Raw genomic sequence first — 19,696 nt, forward strand, 5'->3', positions numbered from 1 at the left:
TGTAGATTATGTTTTTACAACAGAGAACGAAGGAAATGCAGCTGGAGTGAATTAGGGTCAATATGAAGGGAAGGGGGCGAGAGAAGGGAAGGGAAGGCAAAAATATTTATAATGTGGGAGATTTCAATAGGTCGTAGGTAGGAAGGTGGGAAGGAAGGATGGGAGGAAGGAAGGAAGGAAGAAGGAAGGAAGTTGGAATTATCTAAAGAAGTTGGATTAATTAGTGATCACATCGAACTTCCTCAAAGCCTAATTGAACGGTTTGACGCGAGCCAAAACAAAATATTTAATTTCAAAATTTCCCGGTGCAGAATTAAAGTTTAAACAGAATGCAGTTATTTAAACAAAGTTAATGAATATAGTCGAGGCAGCTGATAGCCATGTGCTTTGAAAGAAAACAGTCGTACATAGTCACGAAGTATGTGGATCTGAGGTCGTACATAATACGACCATTTGCGGGAGGACGACTCGAGTCCCGGAGAAAGTTCGACGACACGACCGACCTGCATGTCGCCTGGAGCATCGTGTGCACGACCGTATAGGGGGACGGCACGACGTCGGACGCGCCTTCCTGCCGTGCGTGTAGATAGTTCTTGTATATTCCCCAAATTTAGCACAACGGAAGGGGCAATCGTATATTTCCTGTGGCCAATCCACGCTAGCCTGTTAAATGCCGGAGGGTGTTGGGGAGCGGGGGGAGGGTAGGTTTTCAAGAAAAATTACGAGGCTAGATGGACAAGTCGTGTCTGAGGTTAAGGATTGAACTTAGTCATTAGCACAAGAGCAGAGTTCTTTAACATAACCGATGCTCCTCCCATAATATAGTGATGAGGTGACGAGCCTACGCCAGGAAGAGCTGAGTAGCTGTGGCCAAGGCCGTCCTCTTTGACCTATGAATTTTGGGAACTGTTGGGGACAGTTGACAATTTCTGCTGGGAGTCTGAGGGGAGTGCGGGATTCAAACCCACAGCTAAACGAACGCAAGACCAGCACGCAGCTGTATAGTGTGTACGTGTATATTGTAGTTTTGAAAGTGAATGAATATTATATATACGTATATTTGTACAACACTGAATGGGTCCCAGTGAACCGATATACTTTTTTTTTTTTATCAACCACAGTACACTTTAATTCTAAGCCATCAACATAGAGACTCGAGGAGGCCAACATGCAGAAATTGAAACGTGGTACTCGAACATGCGCTAGCGCGTGACAAGTGTTAGTGGCTTAACCGATTGCGCCATCAAGAGATTTTATATATATATATATATATATATATATATATATATATATATATATATATATAATATAATTCTAATATTAAATTGAAATTATACAACTGAAAACCCTGCCTGAAAAAATATATATATTGATGGGGAAGAAACCGTCACCTTGTGTGATATAACAGTGATAGGGATTTGTCCCCAAAGTGTGGTGCAACTCGAGCAAACTACCAAAACGGCGATGCGACATCACCAAGCTTCGAGGCCCCACTTTGAGATGATTAAGATCACACAGTCGATGATTTAAGATCACACAGTCATAGTTCTAGTAACGTCAGTGTAAGTCTTACCTACTTTCGGATCCATTCACCCTCGCATTAACCAGGGCAAAATCTGTAAAAGATGTCGTGTACTGACAGTTCCATGCTTACCTACTTTTTGCCTGCAGTTCCACGCTTACTACTGTACCAGTTGTTCCACACGTACTTACTTATCTACCTGTTATTCCACACGCACCTACTTATCTACCTGCTGTTCACCCACACCTACTGATATACCTGAAGTTCACCCACACCTGATCTACCTGCTGTTCACCCACACCTACTGATCTACCAGCTGTTCACCCACACCTACTGATCTACCTGAAGTTCACCCACACCTGATCTACCTGAAGTTCACCCACACCTACTGATCTACCAGCTGTTCACCCACACCTACTGATCTACCAGCTGTTCACCCACACCTACTGATCTACCAGCTGTTCACCCACACCTGATCTACCAGCTGTTCACCCACACCTACTGATCTACCAGCTGTTCACTCACACCTGATCTACCTGCTGTTCACCCACACCCACTGATCTACCTGCTGTTCACCCACACCCACTGATCTACCTGCTGTTCCACCACACCCACTTATCTACCTGCTGTTCCACATTCGCCTACTTATCTACCTTTCCTGCTTATCAGCCTTGCCTTATCGCTCCACTTACCTGCCTCCCCCACCCTCCTACTTCAGCCACGCCTTCATTATCAGCTGCTCCACCCGCCTGGCATAAATACAGTTTCATCTGCCTAGCTAACCACCTGTAGCCAACTCCACCTTCCCCACCCACTTCACCTAATCCACTTACTGCCTACCACCTGTGCAAACCGTCAAATTACTCGCCCGGAAGCGTAACGACCCAAAATGCTTTAGAGCCCCCCAATGCACCAACCTGCCTGCTTGGTTGCTTGCCTTAAGGCGATATCATACTGGGATATTTACCTCCGACTGTTGGAGCGGATTTGTAGCTTTCTGGAAGGAATGATATACTGGAGAAAAATAATTTTCCTCCAGCATATCAAATACCTACAATGTGAATTGTCGAGAAAAAAAAAGTCCGCCATTGTGAATTTACGGTGGAAAAAAGGTCTGGAAGTGGACAGTAACGCCGATGAATCGATGGCTGGAGGGAAAATAGCTCAGTGTGATAACCGCTTTTACGTTCGTGGGAGGTTCCCACGCGGAAGGAAGGTACGATGCTCAAGACGCTAATTGTCGTTCCGGTTTCCACAACATTTACATCCGGATAAAGTGACGGACTTAACGTCTCCATAGTATTTTTGTGTGTAAAACCTACTCTATACATTCCTTCTAAATCTGATGATTTAATCAACCACAACACCAATTTCCTCATTCATCATGAGTATGGCGTGTTGACAAGAACATTTTCATTAGGGATACGAGTAATATTCATACGAGGCGTATAACTACGGCCGAAGCCGTCACCTATGTCAGGTAACAGTCGCTGCCGGGAATCTGACAGGAGTGCGGGATTCGAACCCATAATTAAGCGGATGTGAGACCAGCACGCTTGCGATTACGCCACCAACGCTCATTAAATAAAAATTAATGAATAGATAAACGAGTATATAAAAAAAAATGGATGAATAAAACTATTGTTAATCTCCATTGCATGAATACTGTAGTTTGAGGCCACCAGAAAGGATTTTAGAGTACTGTACATGTGTGTGTGTGTGTGTGCGTGTGCGCGCACGGGTATATATATATATATATATATATAATAAATATATATATATATATAATAAATATATATATATATATAAATAAATATATATATAAATATATATATAATATATATATATATATATATATATGATTTTTTAAGAAGTCGCCAACCACAAGTAATAATTTCCTACAGAGGTATTTTACATGTCTGGTTCTGCCTGAGTACCGGCACAGACAATTCGTCTCCTGCACACACAATCAGACTTCCATCGGAGAAGTCTGTATCCTCGAACTGATACTCGGCAACAGTTGGGCCCGGGGTGAGTGTGGGTGGGGTGGGGGGCCGTCAGGTCATCACGCACGAACCGGTTACCATGGCAACGCGACTGGTTGTGTTTATGTATTAGACCTTCTTGCATGGGAAGCTACACGCACACGCGGCCCCGCTGGTGTAGTGGTACTGTGCTCGACTTCTAATCCAGTGGTCAGAGTTAGTTTCTCCCCCTCCCCCCCTCAGGGCATAGATCTAGCCTTGTATGAACCGAGATCTCACCTGGGAGGGTAATAGCTGTCAATCACGAGTCCAACACGTGATCCAAGACAGTGGTGAACCACACACAAGTATCTACACTAACACGTCCATTCTAATTTGCATATGCGCAGTCCTAACCCATCCTCCTCCTTCCCGCCGCCTCCTCTTCCCCACCCCGCCTCCTCCTCCTTCCCCTCCTTCCCCACCCCGCCTTCTCCTCTTCCCCACCCCTCCTCCTCCTCTTCCCCACCCCGCCTCCTCCTCATCCCCACCCCGCCTCCTCCTCATCCCCACCCCGCCTCCTCCTCATCCCCACCCCGCCTCCTCCTCTTCCCCATCCCTCCTCCTCCTCTACCCCACCCTTCCTCCTCCTCCTCCTCGTCTTCCCCACTCCTCCTCATCACCCTTTCTCATCTTCCCCACCCCTCCTCATCACCCTTTCTCATCTTCCCCACCCCTCCTCATCACCCTTTCTCATCTTCCCCACCCTCATCCTCCTCACCCTTTCTTCTCCCCCCTCACCCTTTCTTCTCCCTTTCCACCCTTTCTTCTCCCCCTCACCCTTTCTTCTCCCCCCTCACCCTTTCTACCTCCTCGCTCTTCTTCCTCCTCCTCCTCCTCACCCTTTATTCGTGCCATCTACCCATCTCGTAACAGCCAGGGCCCGGGTCAATCGCAATCGGCTGTTATCGTGGGCCATGAACTCCCCCTCCCCCGCCTTCCCCCCAGGGTCCCCATTTCCTGTCACCTCTTGCCTTCTGTCAAGGGAAACTCTGCACCTGTTGGTCCCTCGACGGCTCCCTCCTCCTCCTCCTCCTCCAGTGTGGTCTTCCTCGTCGCTGAATAGATTCTTCGGGAGTCGAGCAGAATGGCGAAAGGACTAGAGTTTCTTAATCTTTGATCGTCCTTCGCCTGAATCAAATAGTCGGTCGTTAGGTTGTAGTGGTAGTGGTTGTAAGGGTTGTGATGGTAGGGATTTTGGTGGTAGGGGACTATGGGTTATGGTTGTGACTGACGATTGTGATTGTGGTGATTGTAGTGGTAGTTGTGCTGCTACAACAACAACAACAGCAGCAGCAGTGACAACAGCGACAACATCAGCAAAACGGCTACAACAAAACACGAACAAGTCGCATATTGGAATGTTTATCCACGCTACTCCCCCCTCACATACCTCAAGAATCGTGACGCGTATTCTATATATACTCATACTTCCCAGAACATCAGACTATCATTTAGGTGAAAGAGGGAGATCAACAGACACACTTGACTGAATAAAACGCTGTTTCGTAAGTCACAACAACGTCGACGTTGTGTGACGCGGGTTACGAAAGGAATAGTCCACGTGACGTCACTCCCAGTTCGAATGTCACTTCATGTGACGTCAAGGCGTCTCGTGATGGTACCCGCAGTGCTACAGTGGATTTTTTTCCTTCGTTTGCTGTCGTCGTTCTTCTTGAATGGTGATATCTGGGAACTCAGACGCTAAGTCGAGTGGCTTATCGGAAGAGTTGCCAGGTCTCGCCATGATAATTAATTGTATTAATTGAAGTGTTTTAGAAAGATGTTATTGTTTCCATTTAGTAAGATCTAGTCACTTGCCAAAAGATGACGTGATCTTCAGACGACGGTATAATCTGGTTAAGCCGTGGCAGTTTAACTATCCATTTTGGTTAACTGGACGATTAACCCCCGTTCTCGTTCTATATTGGACGTTGTCCTTTCTTTACCGAGTCACGTATGGGCAGAATCGATGGCCGTGGCCGGTTACCTGGGGGCCGCGGGTCGTCACCCTAGCTAAGGTTTTCACCCTTGATTGGCAGGTTGGGTGAGAGGCCCCCCCTTGGGTGAATAAAATCGCCTGACGGCAGGGTTTCCCCGTCTTCCACTGTTGGCGCCTTCGTCGACTCCCGGGATGGAATGGAGGGCGTCAACTTCCTATGTACAATGATTAAATCCACAAGAAAAGGTTTAACAACGCTACGGCACCTCTCCCCCCGCCCCCCTCTATCCCTGTCCCTCTCCCTTCCCCCCTAATTCTCTCTTTAACCCCCCCTCCCTCTCTCTTCTCTCTGCTCCCTCCTTCTTCTCTCTGCTCCCTCCTTCTTCTCTCTGCTCTCTCATTCTTCTCTCTACTCTCTCATTCCCTCACCCCCACCCTCCTTGCCTCCTCTCCTCCCTCCAGTTCTCTCCTTGCCTCCCTCCCTCTTTCTCCTCTCTTCTTCCTCCCTAACTATATCTAACCTCCTCTCCCTCCCTAACGCTCTCTAACACCATCTCCCTCTCTCTCTCCCTCTCGTTCTGTCTCCTTCCTCTCCCTCTCTACTCACTCTCATCCTCTCTCCCTCCCTGGCTACCTCTCTTTCTCTTAGTTTCTCTTTCTGTTTTGTGTGTGTGTGTGTGGGGGGGGGGTTCGGGTCCTTGTTGCATAAGGAAATCGTCCTGACACTTCGCCACTTCAACATAAACTTTGCTGGGGTGGGGGACGATTCCCCTCCACGTCGATTAAAATGGCGTGACGTCAGCCACCCAATCCTCAAGGGACGCTATTGTGACAATTGCGTATTGACAATGAAAACAATGCCAATACTTTGTTATTGACAATCACGAACCTTCCTCTTTCACTGTCTACCAAAGATCCAAAAAGCATTGTTAGTATAATTGACCATATATGGTCAATATAAAAAACGCTAGATTGTCAATATTGAGCAAAGCGATTCTGGCGTCACAAAATCTCGTAGAAAAACGAATAAAATAATACCTTGCGGTAAGGTTATTTTATTATACACTATTAAATTCAACTGAATAAAGTTGATAAAGGCTGCCACTTTGCGGATAAGGTTAAGACATAAAGATAATCAGATGTTAGTTTATGAAGAAACTCCCATTCCTGGCTTGTAGTGTTGTGTACATTATTATTCATGACTACATTTGTAGTTGTCCACAGAGTGGTGCAGCGTGTTTTGTTTACATCGTAAAAGTACGATGTGAACATTCCATATCGTAAATCGGAGACCAAAATACGAATACAAAAACATAGAATATGAAAATGAAGAACTGCATTAACTATGGGAAAGAGATGATGATGATGGAAATGAATGGAGAAACCTGGGAATAGACGATGTTAACAACGTAAATAAAACAAAAACGAATCGCGTTGTAGACAGGTTAATAGGATATCGCATATACTGTAGACCAGTGGTTCCCAACCCGTGTACTGAAGGTGCCGCCAAAATTCAGGGAAAAAATTAGTCGCAATTATATTTTTGTATTGTCATCCATTTTTGTTCATTAAAGCAGCATCAGTGTAAAGATGGATATTTTCATATTATCCAGGGACAAAATTTTGTTACACTGATGTTAAATCAACAAAATACTGACAAACTAGAATTTAGATTTTCTAATAAGGGTGCCGGGGACTTCGGAAAGGCTTGGCAAAGGTGACGCAAGCCAGAAAAGGTCTGGAACCACTGCTGTAGACGGAAGTCGTTCCACTGTACATAAACTCAGGCCATTGTGCAGTCACAAACAAAATTTTTGGCATTGGCACCCGTGCAACAGTTCTTAAAATATTTGCATTTTTTTTGTCTAGTACGTGATATATTTTTCCATGCATTTAACTTACAATTCTGTATTATTTTAATAGGTTAAAAACAAGTGTAAGAGAGACTGAATTCATCATGAAAAAACTCTGAGTGGGTCAAAACTTTTGCTTGTTACTGTACTTGTATGGAACTATTTTAGTCCTGTGATCAAACCGCGGAAGCGTAGGGAGTGAGGCCGCATATGAGGAAGAAATAAAAGGTGAGGAGTGGAGGAGGTTGGACGAGGCTGTAATTGCGTGATGAAGTAGGGTAAGGGGTACAGGTAGCATTTAGGATGAAATAGAGGTCGTTTGCGTGACAGAAAATCCAAAGAAAGGAAGGCTAAAGGTTAAAAACGGGTTCAACTTCTTCGTCGTAACTGGGGTAGAGGATGGGGTTTCGCTGGTATGAATGGAATAGTGTAGGGATTGGTGGACTAAGTACTTGTAAATATCGACGAGAGGGCTTGTAGACAAGTTCGAGATAAAATATTGATTCTTTAGCTTCAGAGGACTCGTGATAGTGGTGGTGGTGGTGGTGTTGATGATGGCTGAGCGGGTTAGGGGGTCGTTACGTATGGCGAAGGTCGAGGGGATGGCGGTTCGAGTCCTGTCATAGGCGAAGTTGAACCAAGGACATGGTTAATTAAATTCCACACTACAAAATCCTCTGTGAGGGGCACCGTCCTAGCCTTCATATAGGGGGAATTGGTGACGTTAAACCATATCACGTAATGATACCTGTATCACAACACACAATCATGGAGCAGAAGTGTTGTGATACAGGTGGAGAAAGAGGAGGGTGAGGAGGAGGAGAGTGAGGAGGAGGAGGGGGTCGTAATTATGTCCTTAGTCACGCCATGGAGGGGAGAAGCGAGGGAGGGGTTTGGGGGAGGAAAGGAACGGGAGGGGGCTATTGGATGGATCCATTGCGTAGGGGAGCATAATAGCGTAGGGTGGAGAGGTGTTTACCTGTATTGCTCCCTCCCACACGCCGATTCGCTTTAGGTATTTTGTTATGGTTGGGGTTCAAGGATTTTGTTTGGGTGATTTTTGTTGTTGCCAAACCACAGGAGCTAGTTGTGTACGTGAGGTCCCGCCCAATTCAAAACTGAGCTTCCAAGTTTTGGCTTCTCCCCTTCCCCCACGCCCCTCCCCTCCCTCTTCCCCCACCCCCCTCCCCTCCCTCTTCCCCCACCCCCCTCCCCTCCCCTCTCCCCACGTCCCTCCCCTCCCTTTACCCCCTTCCATCACGCTCCTCCCCTCCCTCCCCCACGTTCCTCCTTCTCTTCCCCCTTCCCGTCCCTCTAGGTACGCATCAACGCCTCTTCTTGTTTGCATTGTTTCTTTTGAAGTTTCCTCCGTAAAAAAGTAAACAAAGAACTTCACGTTTTATTCCCGACATTTTCTTTCCCAACGAGCAGAATTGCTACGTGAAACTCCCTACCCTGCAGTGACGCATTTTATAAATTTATTTTTGGTGACGTCATACCACTTCATTCAGCTGAGGGTGGCCCAGGGTGGTCAGTTCCCACAGACAAGTTCGTTCATTCATTCCAACTCCGGCACACTTTCCGTTAACGCCTACCACCACCACACACTCGGCACTCCAAAGTTTACACACACTGCACTCCAACAACAACAACAATAATAATGATAATAATAATAATAACTCTCCCACTTCGTATTCTACTTCAGAGAGCCTCCATCCATAGGACACTAACCTCTGCACTCCACAACCCCCCCTTCCACTCCCTCCACCACGGCCTCGTCCGAGTATCATCTTTATCTTGAAACTTCCGTTCTGATGTTGTTGACACTTGGCGTCGCTCGAGAGGCTGCAATGGGCAGCGGACCCGTACGAGCTAATTCATGATCGGGCGACTGAAATGTTGTGTGCAAGGTGAAGGGCCGAAATACTTTGGTCCTCTGTTCATATATATATATATATATATATATATATATATATATATATATATATATATATATATATATAATACACACACACACCAGAGGCTTTTTCCCCCTGCACGGAGGGTAGCCAAAAAGAAAAAGGCACAGAAACCACTCCCACCCATTCCATCTCCTATATATTCCACTCCCCTCCACCCTCCACCCTCCCTCTCATCTCGGCACCTCCTGGATGACGGGTCATCCCTGCATCCTGTCCACTGCCCTGGGTCAGATGCAGTGTCGCAAGACACAGCACATCCACAGCAAGGCCGCTTCATAAATTCACTTCCAAGACACACAATCATCGCTGCCCATCACTCCCCACCCAATCTCGCGGCGATGGGGGCAATCCCCCATCACTTAATGACCCCCCATCACACTTGCCACTGTACTTTTCCATGTATGCGTCGCATGGCAATTGGCACTGTACCTGTAATCATTGTTTACACTACGACGCCTGTGCGCGCCACCACCACCTGCTACCACTACCACCTGCTACCACTACCACCACCTGCTACCGCTACCACCACCACCCACCTGCTACCACCACCACCCACCTGCTACCACTACCACCACCCACCTGCTACCACTACCACCACCCACCTGCTACCACTACCACCACCCACCTGCTACCACTACCACCACCACCTGCAATCACTACCACCACCACCTGCAATCACTACCACCACCACCTGCAATCACTACCACCACCTGCTATCACTACCACTACCTGCTATCACTACCACCACCATCTTCCACTAACAAGCTGAATATCCACAACAACCTCACACTGAACTTCTAACCTCCTCCTCCTCCACACAGCTGCACCTCCACCCAACTCAATGGGGGTGCAACTGTCAACACGTCTTCTCACGTCTTGGTTGACAGCGAGTACTGAAATTGTTCCCACAGCGTTGTTAGTAAATGCGGCTTGGGGGGGGGGGAGACATGTGATCAGTGATCATTTTAGCAATCTTATGAGGATCGCTCCAGGGAGCACTTCAGATCACGTACGGTTTACTGTGATCTTGGACCACGTGCTGGGCTCTTGATCGACAGTCGTTACCCTCCCGCCTCAGAGCTATTGTGTAGACAATCTATGGACCTATGTTACCTTTCTCATGTACACAAACATACACGCGCACACAAACATACGCACACACAAGCACACGCATACTTGAGCACACACCCGCGCACGCGCGCGCGCACACTTTGGCAGTCCGTTAATGATCGACGACGACAGTGCTCCGGTGTGTGATGGGTTGAGCGAGGTCAAGTAGTCACACACACACACACACACACATACACAACCATCTCTTTGTTTAAGTGGGGACAGTATCAACTTACACTGTTATTTGTATTGTTGGTGAAAATTTAAATCCGGGAGGTCTCAGTCTCGGGATTGCATCGTCGCAAGTCCTCGCCGCTAAACGCCACCAGAGTGAGTGAGTGTGAGTGTGTGTGTGTGTGTGTGTATGCAGCTTGTCCTATTTATAGAAATGTGTGTTGATTTGCTCCACACTCCCTAACCCTTGTAACAAGAGAACGACAATGCTCTTAGTAGCCGGCGTCTCGCCAGAGAGGCGAGGATATTAGCATAGCTTAACCTTGGCGGTTGGAGTGTAGAATACAAAATAATTCTTGGACCAGGGAGGGGGTGGGGGGCGCTGATGGTCCATGCAATTAACCTTGAAGTTTATGTAGGATTCCTAAATCGCCTACGTTAACTAGCACGAAATTGTCAAGTAACCAGGAATTAATGGGATTATAGTTAGTACTGTATTGGGTACAAGTTATTTAAGTTGAATGAAATTGTTGCTTTCACAGTTTACCAAACAGGTCAAAGGTTTTAAGCAGTCAGTTTGGCGTAACAAGAAAAAATAAAAATACAAATAAAGTTAAATGGATTAGATAAATAATTGTAGAGATCTCTGGATGAAAATAAAGATTTCATTTACATCAATTTTTTACCTTAGTCTCATTTCAACAATGAATTTGAGAGAACAGAATTCGCCTCTTCTGTTATATTAGGAAAAAATCGGTATGAATACCCAAATGTTGAAGAAAATCACGTTTATATTTCATATTGAATTGGATAGCCTCTGATCTGTGTAGCTGATCACACTCTTTCACGCCCGATACTTCCCTCCCGAATTTGGGGGGGGGGATAAAAAAAAATAACCATCACGTGGAACAGATTGAAGGTAGGATGTGGGAGGAAAAAAGCCCAATGTGATATCACCAGCACTGTCCGGCTGTTGTGTAATTGTGCCACACACAATTTAGATTTTATTTTTCTTTGGATGATTTAATGAAGTCCAGTAGGGGATTGGGGGTGAGCTGAACCAGATAATCATCTGCAAGGGTCTGATGCAAATAGGTTTCTTTATATCCCGCCCACACACACCCTCTGTCCCTCCCTCCTTCAATCACTCCCCCTGTTTCCCTCCCTCCTCCCCAATCACTCCTCATCTGTCCCTCCATCCCTCCCATACACCCTCTCTTTCACTCCTCACTCGCTCCCCCTCAGCCCCTCCCTCTCTCCCCCTCAGCCCCTCCCTCTCTCCCCCTCAGCCCCTCCCTCCCCCTCAGCCCCTCCCTCTCTGACCTTCCTTCTCACTCTCCCTCCCTACCCCTCCTCTCAACTGAGTAAAATCTGGCCACAGCCAGAAATACAACATTTAAATGTAAGCTCGAGTCATTGAAGACAAACTCGAATGATGAGGGGCTGATGACCTCTTAATGTACGACCTTTGGATGATTGGGGGGGGGGAGTCTTCCTACATTCACACTCTCCCTTACTCCCGAACTTGCACTCCCAAGAACACTGTGGGACTGGGCCTGACTGTCTCATTGACTGTATGTCTCCCTGTCTGTCTGTCTGTGGCTGTGTCCATCGTTTGGGTTGCCTTTACATACGTTGTCTGTCTGTCTCTCGGTGACAAATTTGGATCAACTGTAGAATTTCTACACTTTTTGTGTGTGTGTGTCTGTGTGTGTATGTGTGTCTGTGTGTATGGTGTGTGTGAAATAACTTTGGTTAAATTTGATTAGGTTATACTATGTATCACAAGCTGTGATCAACTGTACAGTAGATTGCCCATCCCAGCAACACTCGATTGCACAATTCATCCACAAGTTTCATGTTTGTCACCAATAAAGTTTCCTTAATTACCTGGAGGGTACTATGCACCTGCACGACTTTGACTTGCACAGGTGGACAGAAAAACTCTACTTTAATGTACACTGGAGCCCATGTCAACACACCAACCAGGAGGAAAGTTTTCTTTTAATTACTATTGGCATCAGATTGTTTTCTTCATTACCTAGGCACCTTGGTAGCAAAAGGGTGCCTATCAGGATTAACCTCAAATATATTGTTATTTCTGACATATGGCAGAACCTTCTTTTCAAATCTTTCATTGCAAACTGGTAGTAGTAATAGGGCAATTTTGGCTGCTGATTGTTGCATTCTTAAACAAACTTCTGTTGAAAATAATGCAGCACTGCTTGTGAATCCACAAGAAAAAATGTGTAAATCAGCTCGATAAAGAAAAATCTAAAATGTCCACTAGAATTCTTTAATCATCATTTTTATCTAATCTCTATAATTGCTGTTTTTCATACTTTTATTATTTTTATCGTAATTTTTCTAACCGTTCACGTTTTCTTCACCTCCCATCAGATCGGCTCCATCATGTGCATCTTGGGCTCGGCCTTCATGCTAGTCTTCCTGCAGATCTTCCACAATGCATTAACCAGCAGTGAAGTCGACGCGGCGATTTCAAACATGGATGATGACTATGTGGAAGCAGAAGTCCAAGGAATCGTTGAAAGGTTACTAGGGATGGTCACTGAGCATCTTGGAGGAGGTGAGTGGAGGCTATTATTATAAATTTAATTTAATTTGTTCAGGTTGAATCACATGCAAACTCTTAATATAAACTTGTATTTGTTACCAGGCTGAATCAACTAATTTAATCTGAAATATGTTGTTCTCCCTCGGTCAATATGTGATGAAATACACAATTGTACACAAAACTGGGGTGGGAATTGTGACACAGTGGAAGTAGTAATGCCAAATTTAGTGGAATGACGTATGGAAATAAACTGGAAATAGCATGTTTTAAAAGTAGAAATGTGCCATATAAGATAGGTGATATGTTGGTAAAAATATATTGGTATACTAATATACAGGATGGCTACTGAATGATATAATGGACTTCTTCAGAATTGTGTGAAAAACTTTGTTCAAATGACCATTTTCCTCCTTACAAATGCAGGCTCTTTCCATGAACGTATGCAAAGTTCCAGGTCCTAAACGTCTGATTTTGGCTTTAATGTTCTTAAGTTCTTGAATTGTTCAAGGTTTATTTACGTAACCCATTCTTTCAAGTTGCCCCACAAAAAGAATTCTGGTCCCATCAAATCGGATGAATGCGAAGGCCAAACAAATGAATAAATTTTTAAAATTGTGCGTTTATCAATTTGAGCGGCACCAGACTTCTTTTTGTGGGGCTACTTGAAAGAATGGGTTTATGCCAATAAAGCCAAAATCCAATGTTTAGTACCTGAAACCTTGCGTACTGTACAGCATTAGAAAAATACTGTGGAAAGAGCCTGTATTTGTGATCAGGAAAATGGTGGTCATTTGAGTGACGTTACTTTTCACACATACTGAAAAAAGAACTCCATTAATCATTTCCAAATAAAATTATGAAAAAAAAAAAAAAAAAAAAAAAAAAAATACCTCACACAGTGAAGGTTTCGGACTGGGTTCTTTGTGTTTTACGCAAAGCTAGATGCAGGTTGAATTTGTCTCTTTTTTTTTAACAAAAACATCGGAGAGCTTTTGGAGCTCGCTTGGAACATTAACGGGCACACACAAAATATTTCCTAAATAGCATCATAAGAGAATTGCGAGAATGTTCAGTGGAAAGTGCTAAACGCAGTGAGGGTTTCTGATTGGGATGGGTTCCGCATGAAGCATGCGTGCACGAGCACTGCGACACGAGTGCCATGTGGGTTGAAATTTTGTCTTTTCTTTATCAAAAATATCCAAGAGCATTTGGAATGCATTCAGAACATTAGCAGTCATGCACAACATTAGCAGTCATGAGGGCCCTACATTTGATGTATTTCTAGTACTATTATAATACTAGAACTACATCAAATGCAGGACCCTCATGATCGTTGACATAGTTCATACATGAGCATTAATGTTCAGAGTGTGATGCGAATGATCTGATTTTTTGGTCCAACGAAGTACGCAAAAGAAGACATCAAAATTCAACCCGCATAGCACTCGCGTTACAGTGCTTGTGTGTGTGTGTGCTTCGTGCAAAATCCAATTGAAAAGAATTATTGCGTTCAGCGCTTTCCACTGAAAGTCAGTGCTTTGTGCCGGGTCATTATTTCGGAAATAGTTTATGGGTGACTGTCAATGTTCTGATTGTGCTCCAAATGCTCTCAGATTTTTTGGACTAACAAGAAGAAAAGTAAGATACTAAATTTTAACCCGCATATCCCTTCATGTGAAACCCAAACACCCCAGTCAGAAATCTTAACTATGTGAGGCTACTTTATGATATTGAAAAATATTTTTACAACCATATACATTTTTCAATGTTTTTGGAAATACAATTAATGGATTTTTTCAGTTGTGTGAAAAACATCACTCAAATGACCATTTTCCTGCTCACAACTACAGTCTCTTTCCAAAGTATTTTCCATGACTGTATGCAAGATTCAAGTCCTAAATGTTAAATTTTTGCTTAAATGTTCTCTTAGGTTCTTGAGTTGTTTGAGGTTTATACATGTAAACTTGTTCTTTCAAGTAGCCCCACAAAAAAAGAATTCTGGTCCCATCAAATCGGGTGAACATGGAGGCCAAAGAAATTGATTTTTCTTAACCATTCCCTGATTTAATGGCACCAGACTCCTTTTTGTGGGGCTACTTGAAAGAATGGGTTAACATAAATAAACTTTGAACAACTTAGGGAGAACATTACAGCTGAAATCTAATGTTTAGTACCTGAAACTTTGCATATGGTCATGGAAAATGCTGTGGAAAGAGCCTGTATTTGTGATCAAGAGTGGTGGTCATACGAGTGATATTACTTTTCACACGTAATACTGAAAAAGGAACTATTATATTCCCAAATAAAACATGTTTGTAAAAGCTATATTATAATTACCTCACACAGCGAGGGTTTCTGATTGTGTTCTTTGGGTTTCACGCGTGTCTTTCTTCTTCGTTGGACAAAATCTGGGAGCTTTCGGAGCTCACCCAGAACATTAACGGTCACACACAAAATATTTCCAAAATAGAATCATAAGAGTTATGAGACCATTCAGTGAAAAGCACTGAATGCAATAAGGGTTTCTGATTGGGTTGGTTTCCGCACGAAGCGTGTGCGCACGAGCACTGTGACATGAGCACCATGCGGGTTGAAATTTGGTGTCTTCTTCTTTCTTCGTTGGACCAGAATATTTGAGAACGTTCGGAATGCGTTTAGATCAATGGTCACACACAAACTTTGTCAACGGTCATGAGGGTCCTGCATTTGATAAATTTCTAGTACTATTATAGTACTAGAAATACATCAAATGACCCTCATGACTGTTGACAAAGTTCGTGTGTGACTGATAATATTCTGAGTGCGTTCCGATTTTTTTGGTCCAATGAAGAAGAAAAGACGCCAAAGTTCAACCTGCATAGCACTCATGTTACAGTGCTTGTACGTGCATGCTTCATACAAAACCCCATTGGAAACCCTCGCTGCATTCAGCATTTTCCACTGAACGTTGGTGCTTTGCACTGGATCATGATTCTCTTGCAATGCTATTTTGGAAATAGTTCTTGCGTGGACATTAATATTCTTGAATTGTTTGAGGTTTATTTATGTAAACCTGTTCTTTCAAGTAGCCTCACCAAAAAAAAATTCTGGTCCCATCAAATCTGGTGAACGCAGTGGGCAAACAAATTAATAATATAATTTAATTATTCATTCACTAATTCGATGGCACCAGACCCCCTTTTTTGTGAGGCTTCTTGAAAGAAGGGCTTAAGTAAACCTCGAACAATTGAAGAACTTAGGGAGAACATTACAGCCGAAATCTTATGTTTACTTGAAACCTAGTGTATGGTAATGGAAAATGCTGTGGAAAATGCCTGTATTTGTGAACAGAAAAATAGTGATCATTTGATTGATATAATTTTCACACAATACTGAAAAGAAAACTAATCGTGTTTCCCATGCCCTCCTGTCTTCTCTCCCTACCTCCCACATTTCCCTTCCTCTTCTTTCCCCTCCACTACCTGTCACACACCCCTCCTGTTCCTACTTCCTCTCCTATACATTACCTCACCCCTCACCTTCCTCTTATTCTCTTTACCAAATGACATTAAATTGGAAATAAAATGAAAATTGGGAGCAAGTCTCATAACTCCTGTCTCTTGCTAATTCTTACCATTTTTTTCTCCCATGCCTGCCAGTCCTGATTGCTCTATACATCACGCTGGCCCTGAGTTTCCTTTGGCTCATCACCTCTTCACTCTTGCTTCACGGCGTCAGACGGGTAAGTTGCAAACTTTCACAAGTTGTAAGATAATCATAGTAAACATTACATGCATCATGTATGTTCTTTATGACTGATAATACAGGTGAGATGTTCAGGACATTAATAGTAAATTAGTATATCACAGTCCCTATTAATTGTATGATGTCATGCATTTGATCAGTTGTGTACATCATGGCAAAAGCCACCAGATAAGCTTAATATAACTTGAGGGCCTTCCTCCAATCAGGGGATGGAGTACCAACCCACAAGGGTACAACCATAAAAAGAGGTAAAGTTGCCTAAAAGGAGTGGGTACATATAATTTTTGCCACAAAGAAATATCGTGAGCATATCAGGGCACGAAATCTTACATGGCTTATTTTCACACAACACCGACAGCAGTACAGTCATGAGCAAAAGTTTAGACCCACCCATATTTTTTCATTATACAAAATTTAATTTTTTTTTAATCTGTTCAAGAAAATTACTTAAAGTATTGATATGAGAGATGTATCTTGGGTCAAAAATCTTTGCTTGGGACTGTACCTCAGAAATATTGTTCCTCATTTAGAGATTCACATACTTTGTGGCTACACTTTCACAAAATTGTACACACAAAACTACAATATGCCTAAAATTGTGTAAGATCTTGGTAATAGTTGATAGTTCTGATAAAATAAAATTTCCATGTTGCAAATCATCTTGTGTTTTACAGAATCGTCGTGGATTCCTGGTCCCATGGATCTTGGAGGAAGCAGTCATTCTTCTTTTATTCATTGCAATCATCATCGTGTGCTTCGTTGTGTACGGCGTTAGCGTGGCTGTTGCTATCATCGTTGTGGGTGTTGTAGTAACAGCCCTCGTCCACCTCTACTATGTCCTTGTTGTCATCTCTCAGTACCAGGCCTTGGGCCTGATCAGGATGCACGAGGAGATAAGTCTCAAGTAGTAGTTAAGTGGAAGCTTCAGAACTGGCTCTTAATTGAAAAGAGAGGGAGAATTATTTTTTGTGAAGACAAAGCAGCAGGAGTGTTGCCAAGTAGCAGTTGGTGCTAATGGTAAATCTCTATTTTATGGCTGGATGGATACTAAGGAAACTAATTCAAAGATTTTCTCATACTTGAATAGGTTTGCCCAGACCATGAGTCTGTCTTTATATTCTCCAGGCAGACTTTAGGTTGCTGCAGTAGTTCAAGTGTAAAATAGAGCTTTGTCAGTCAGTACTATTGATAATTCTGGAAGTAGGCTCTCCAAGCGCACTTCTTCAGAGGACTGAAAGAATATGTATTCCAGGGAACAAGTTACAGTATGGACAATAACTAAATGAATTGGAATGCCCATTCCTACTTAAATCTAGAACTAGAATTCTTTTTCTTTTACACTTTTGATACACATTCTTGTTGTATGAATTGTTACTTATCTGCACACCATATCTCGGTACTATTTTCACACAGCCAAGGACAGAGAGTGACCTTTCATTAACAAATATTGTAAATTCCTTAAATCGACCCTTTCAGTGTTGCACTTCACACAACTCTGGATGGTTGTATTCAGCATTTGTGCTGTTCAGATTATATAAAATTGTATTCATTAAGTAATGAAAGTCCAAACTGATGTATTTTTGTATGACTTTCTGAACAGCTTATGAAAATTTGGGTCTGAAATTGTGTTGATTAAACTTTTTTCAGGAAAGCAGCTGTTTTTATTTAGATTTATAGTGCTATGGACAGAAATTGTTATGTATGTTTGAAATGTGAATGATCTATGTTTATGCATTTTATGTTGATACTGTGACTTCATGTAAAAGTTTTGTTACAATCTTTCCATTGCATTAGAGGAAAGAAGTTTTTGTTGAATAGGAACCAGATGTTTGTCAAAATCTAGCTCTATGTATATATATCTGTATACATATATTGGACTAAGATTTGGTATGACATGCTTACACCTTAACATTAGATATATTGAAATCTGGATGAAAGTCCATTGCATTTAAATTGTTACAAGTATGAACTTTAGGTTTAGCTCTGATTATTTGTAGATGTGGAAATAAAGCACTATGGAATATTCAAGTACAATTGATTTTGTCCTTTTAACTTGTTCTTCAACTATGCAAAATTCGTATTTTTTCCCAACAGAACAGGAATATTGCTCGTATTGATAACAAGAAAGTAGTATAGGAGGATCTAAACAAGTCAGAGGATAGAGTAATAGGGAAATATGGTGTACCAGGAAGGAATGAAAGCAGTGAAAAAATATTGGAGTTGTGTACTGGCTTTAGTATCATCCTGATCAGTTTTCCTAATGAGATTATTCACTTTTACTTGTGAGAACCTTTGAAATTTGCCATTTGTAGTATAAAAATCACATGTGCATGGATGAGGTACAGACAGGAATAAAAGGGAAGAGAGGCAGTGGGTTTGTTAAACGAAAGATGGACGTGTTGGTGCCGAGTGAAAGTTGAAAGGGAGCGAGTTTGAGTTTGGTGGTGTAGTTGGGAGGGTGTTAGGAGTGATGGGAGAAGGGGTGGCTATACTAGTAAGTGAAGAGATAGATGAGCATGTGGTGGAGTGGAAGGAGGTTTCTTCGGATGAAGGTGAAACTGGAAAGGGAGATGCAGGTCTTTGCAAGTGCATATGGCCCTAGTAGTGAGAAGAGTGTAGAGGAAAGGGAGGATTTTTGGATAGATTTAAAAGAGTGCATATAGGGTTTAGAGAGAGATGTCAATGTAGTGGTATTGGGAGATCTCAATGCTAGGGTAGGAGATGGACCAATAGACAGTGGTTGGGAAAGTGTGGAGTGCCAGGGAAAAATTGTAGTGGAGAGTTGGACATG

At 43.2% G+C, this 19,696-nt stretch overlaps 1 protein-coding gene across 1 annotated transcript in view; it reads left to right on the forward strand.

The window, feature by feature from the left end:
• The window catches only part of LOC143033345 (uncharacterized), a 117,154-nt gene extending 98,221 nt beyond the window's left edge, over positions 1–18,933 (forward strand). The window contains exons 3-5 of the mRNA XM_076198670.1: positions 12,987–13,173; positions 16,800–16,882; positions 17,580–18,933. Of these exons, the coding sequence (XP_076054785.1) occupies positions 12,987–13,173; positions 16,800–16,882; positions 17,580–17,813 (504 nt within the window). The 3' untranslated portion in view covers positions 17,814–18,933. The remainder of the gene's footprint in view (positions 1–12,986; positions 13,174–16,799; positions 16,883–17,579) is intronic.
• The last annotated feature ends 763 nt before the right edge of the window (positions 18,934–19,696 follow it).

The sequence above is a fragment of the Oratosquilla oratoria genome, chromosome 15 (genome assembly GCF_046742065.1).
Source record: "Oratosquilla oratoria isolate Oo_2021 chromosome 15, ASM4674206v1, whole genome shotgun sequence".
Lineage (NCBI taxonomy): Eukaryota > Metazoa > Arthropoda > Malacostraca > Stomatopoda > Squillidae > Oratosquilla > Oratosquilla oratoria.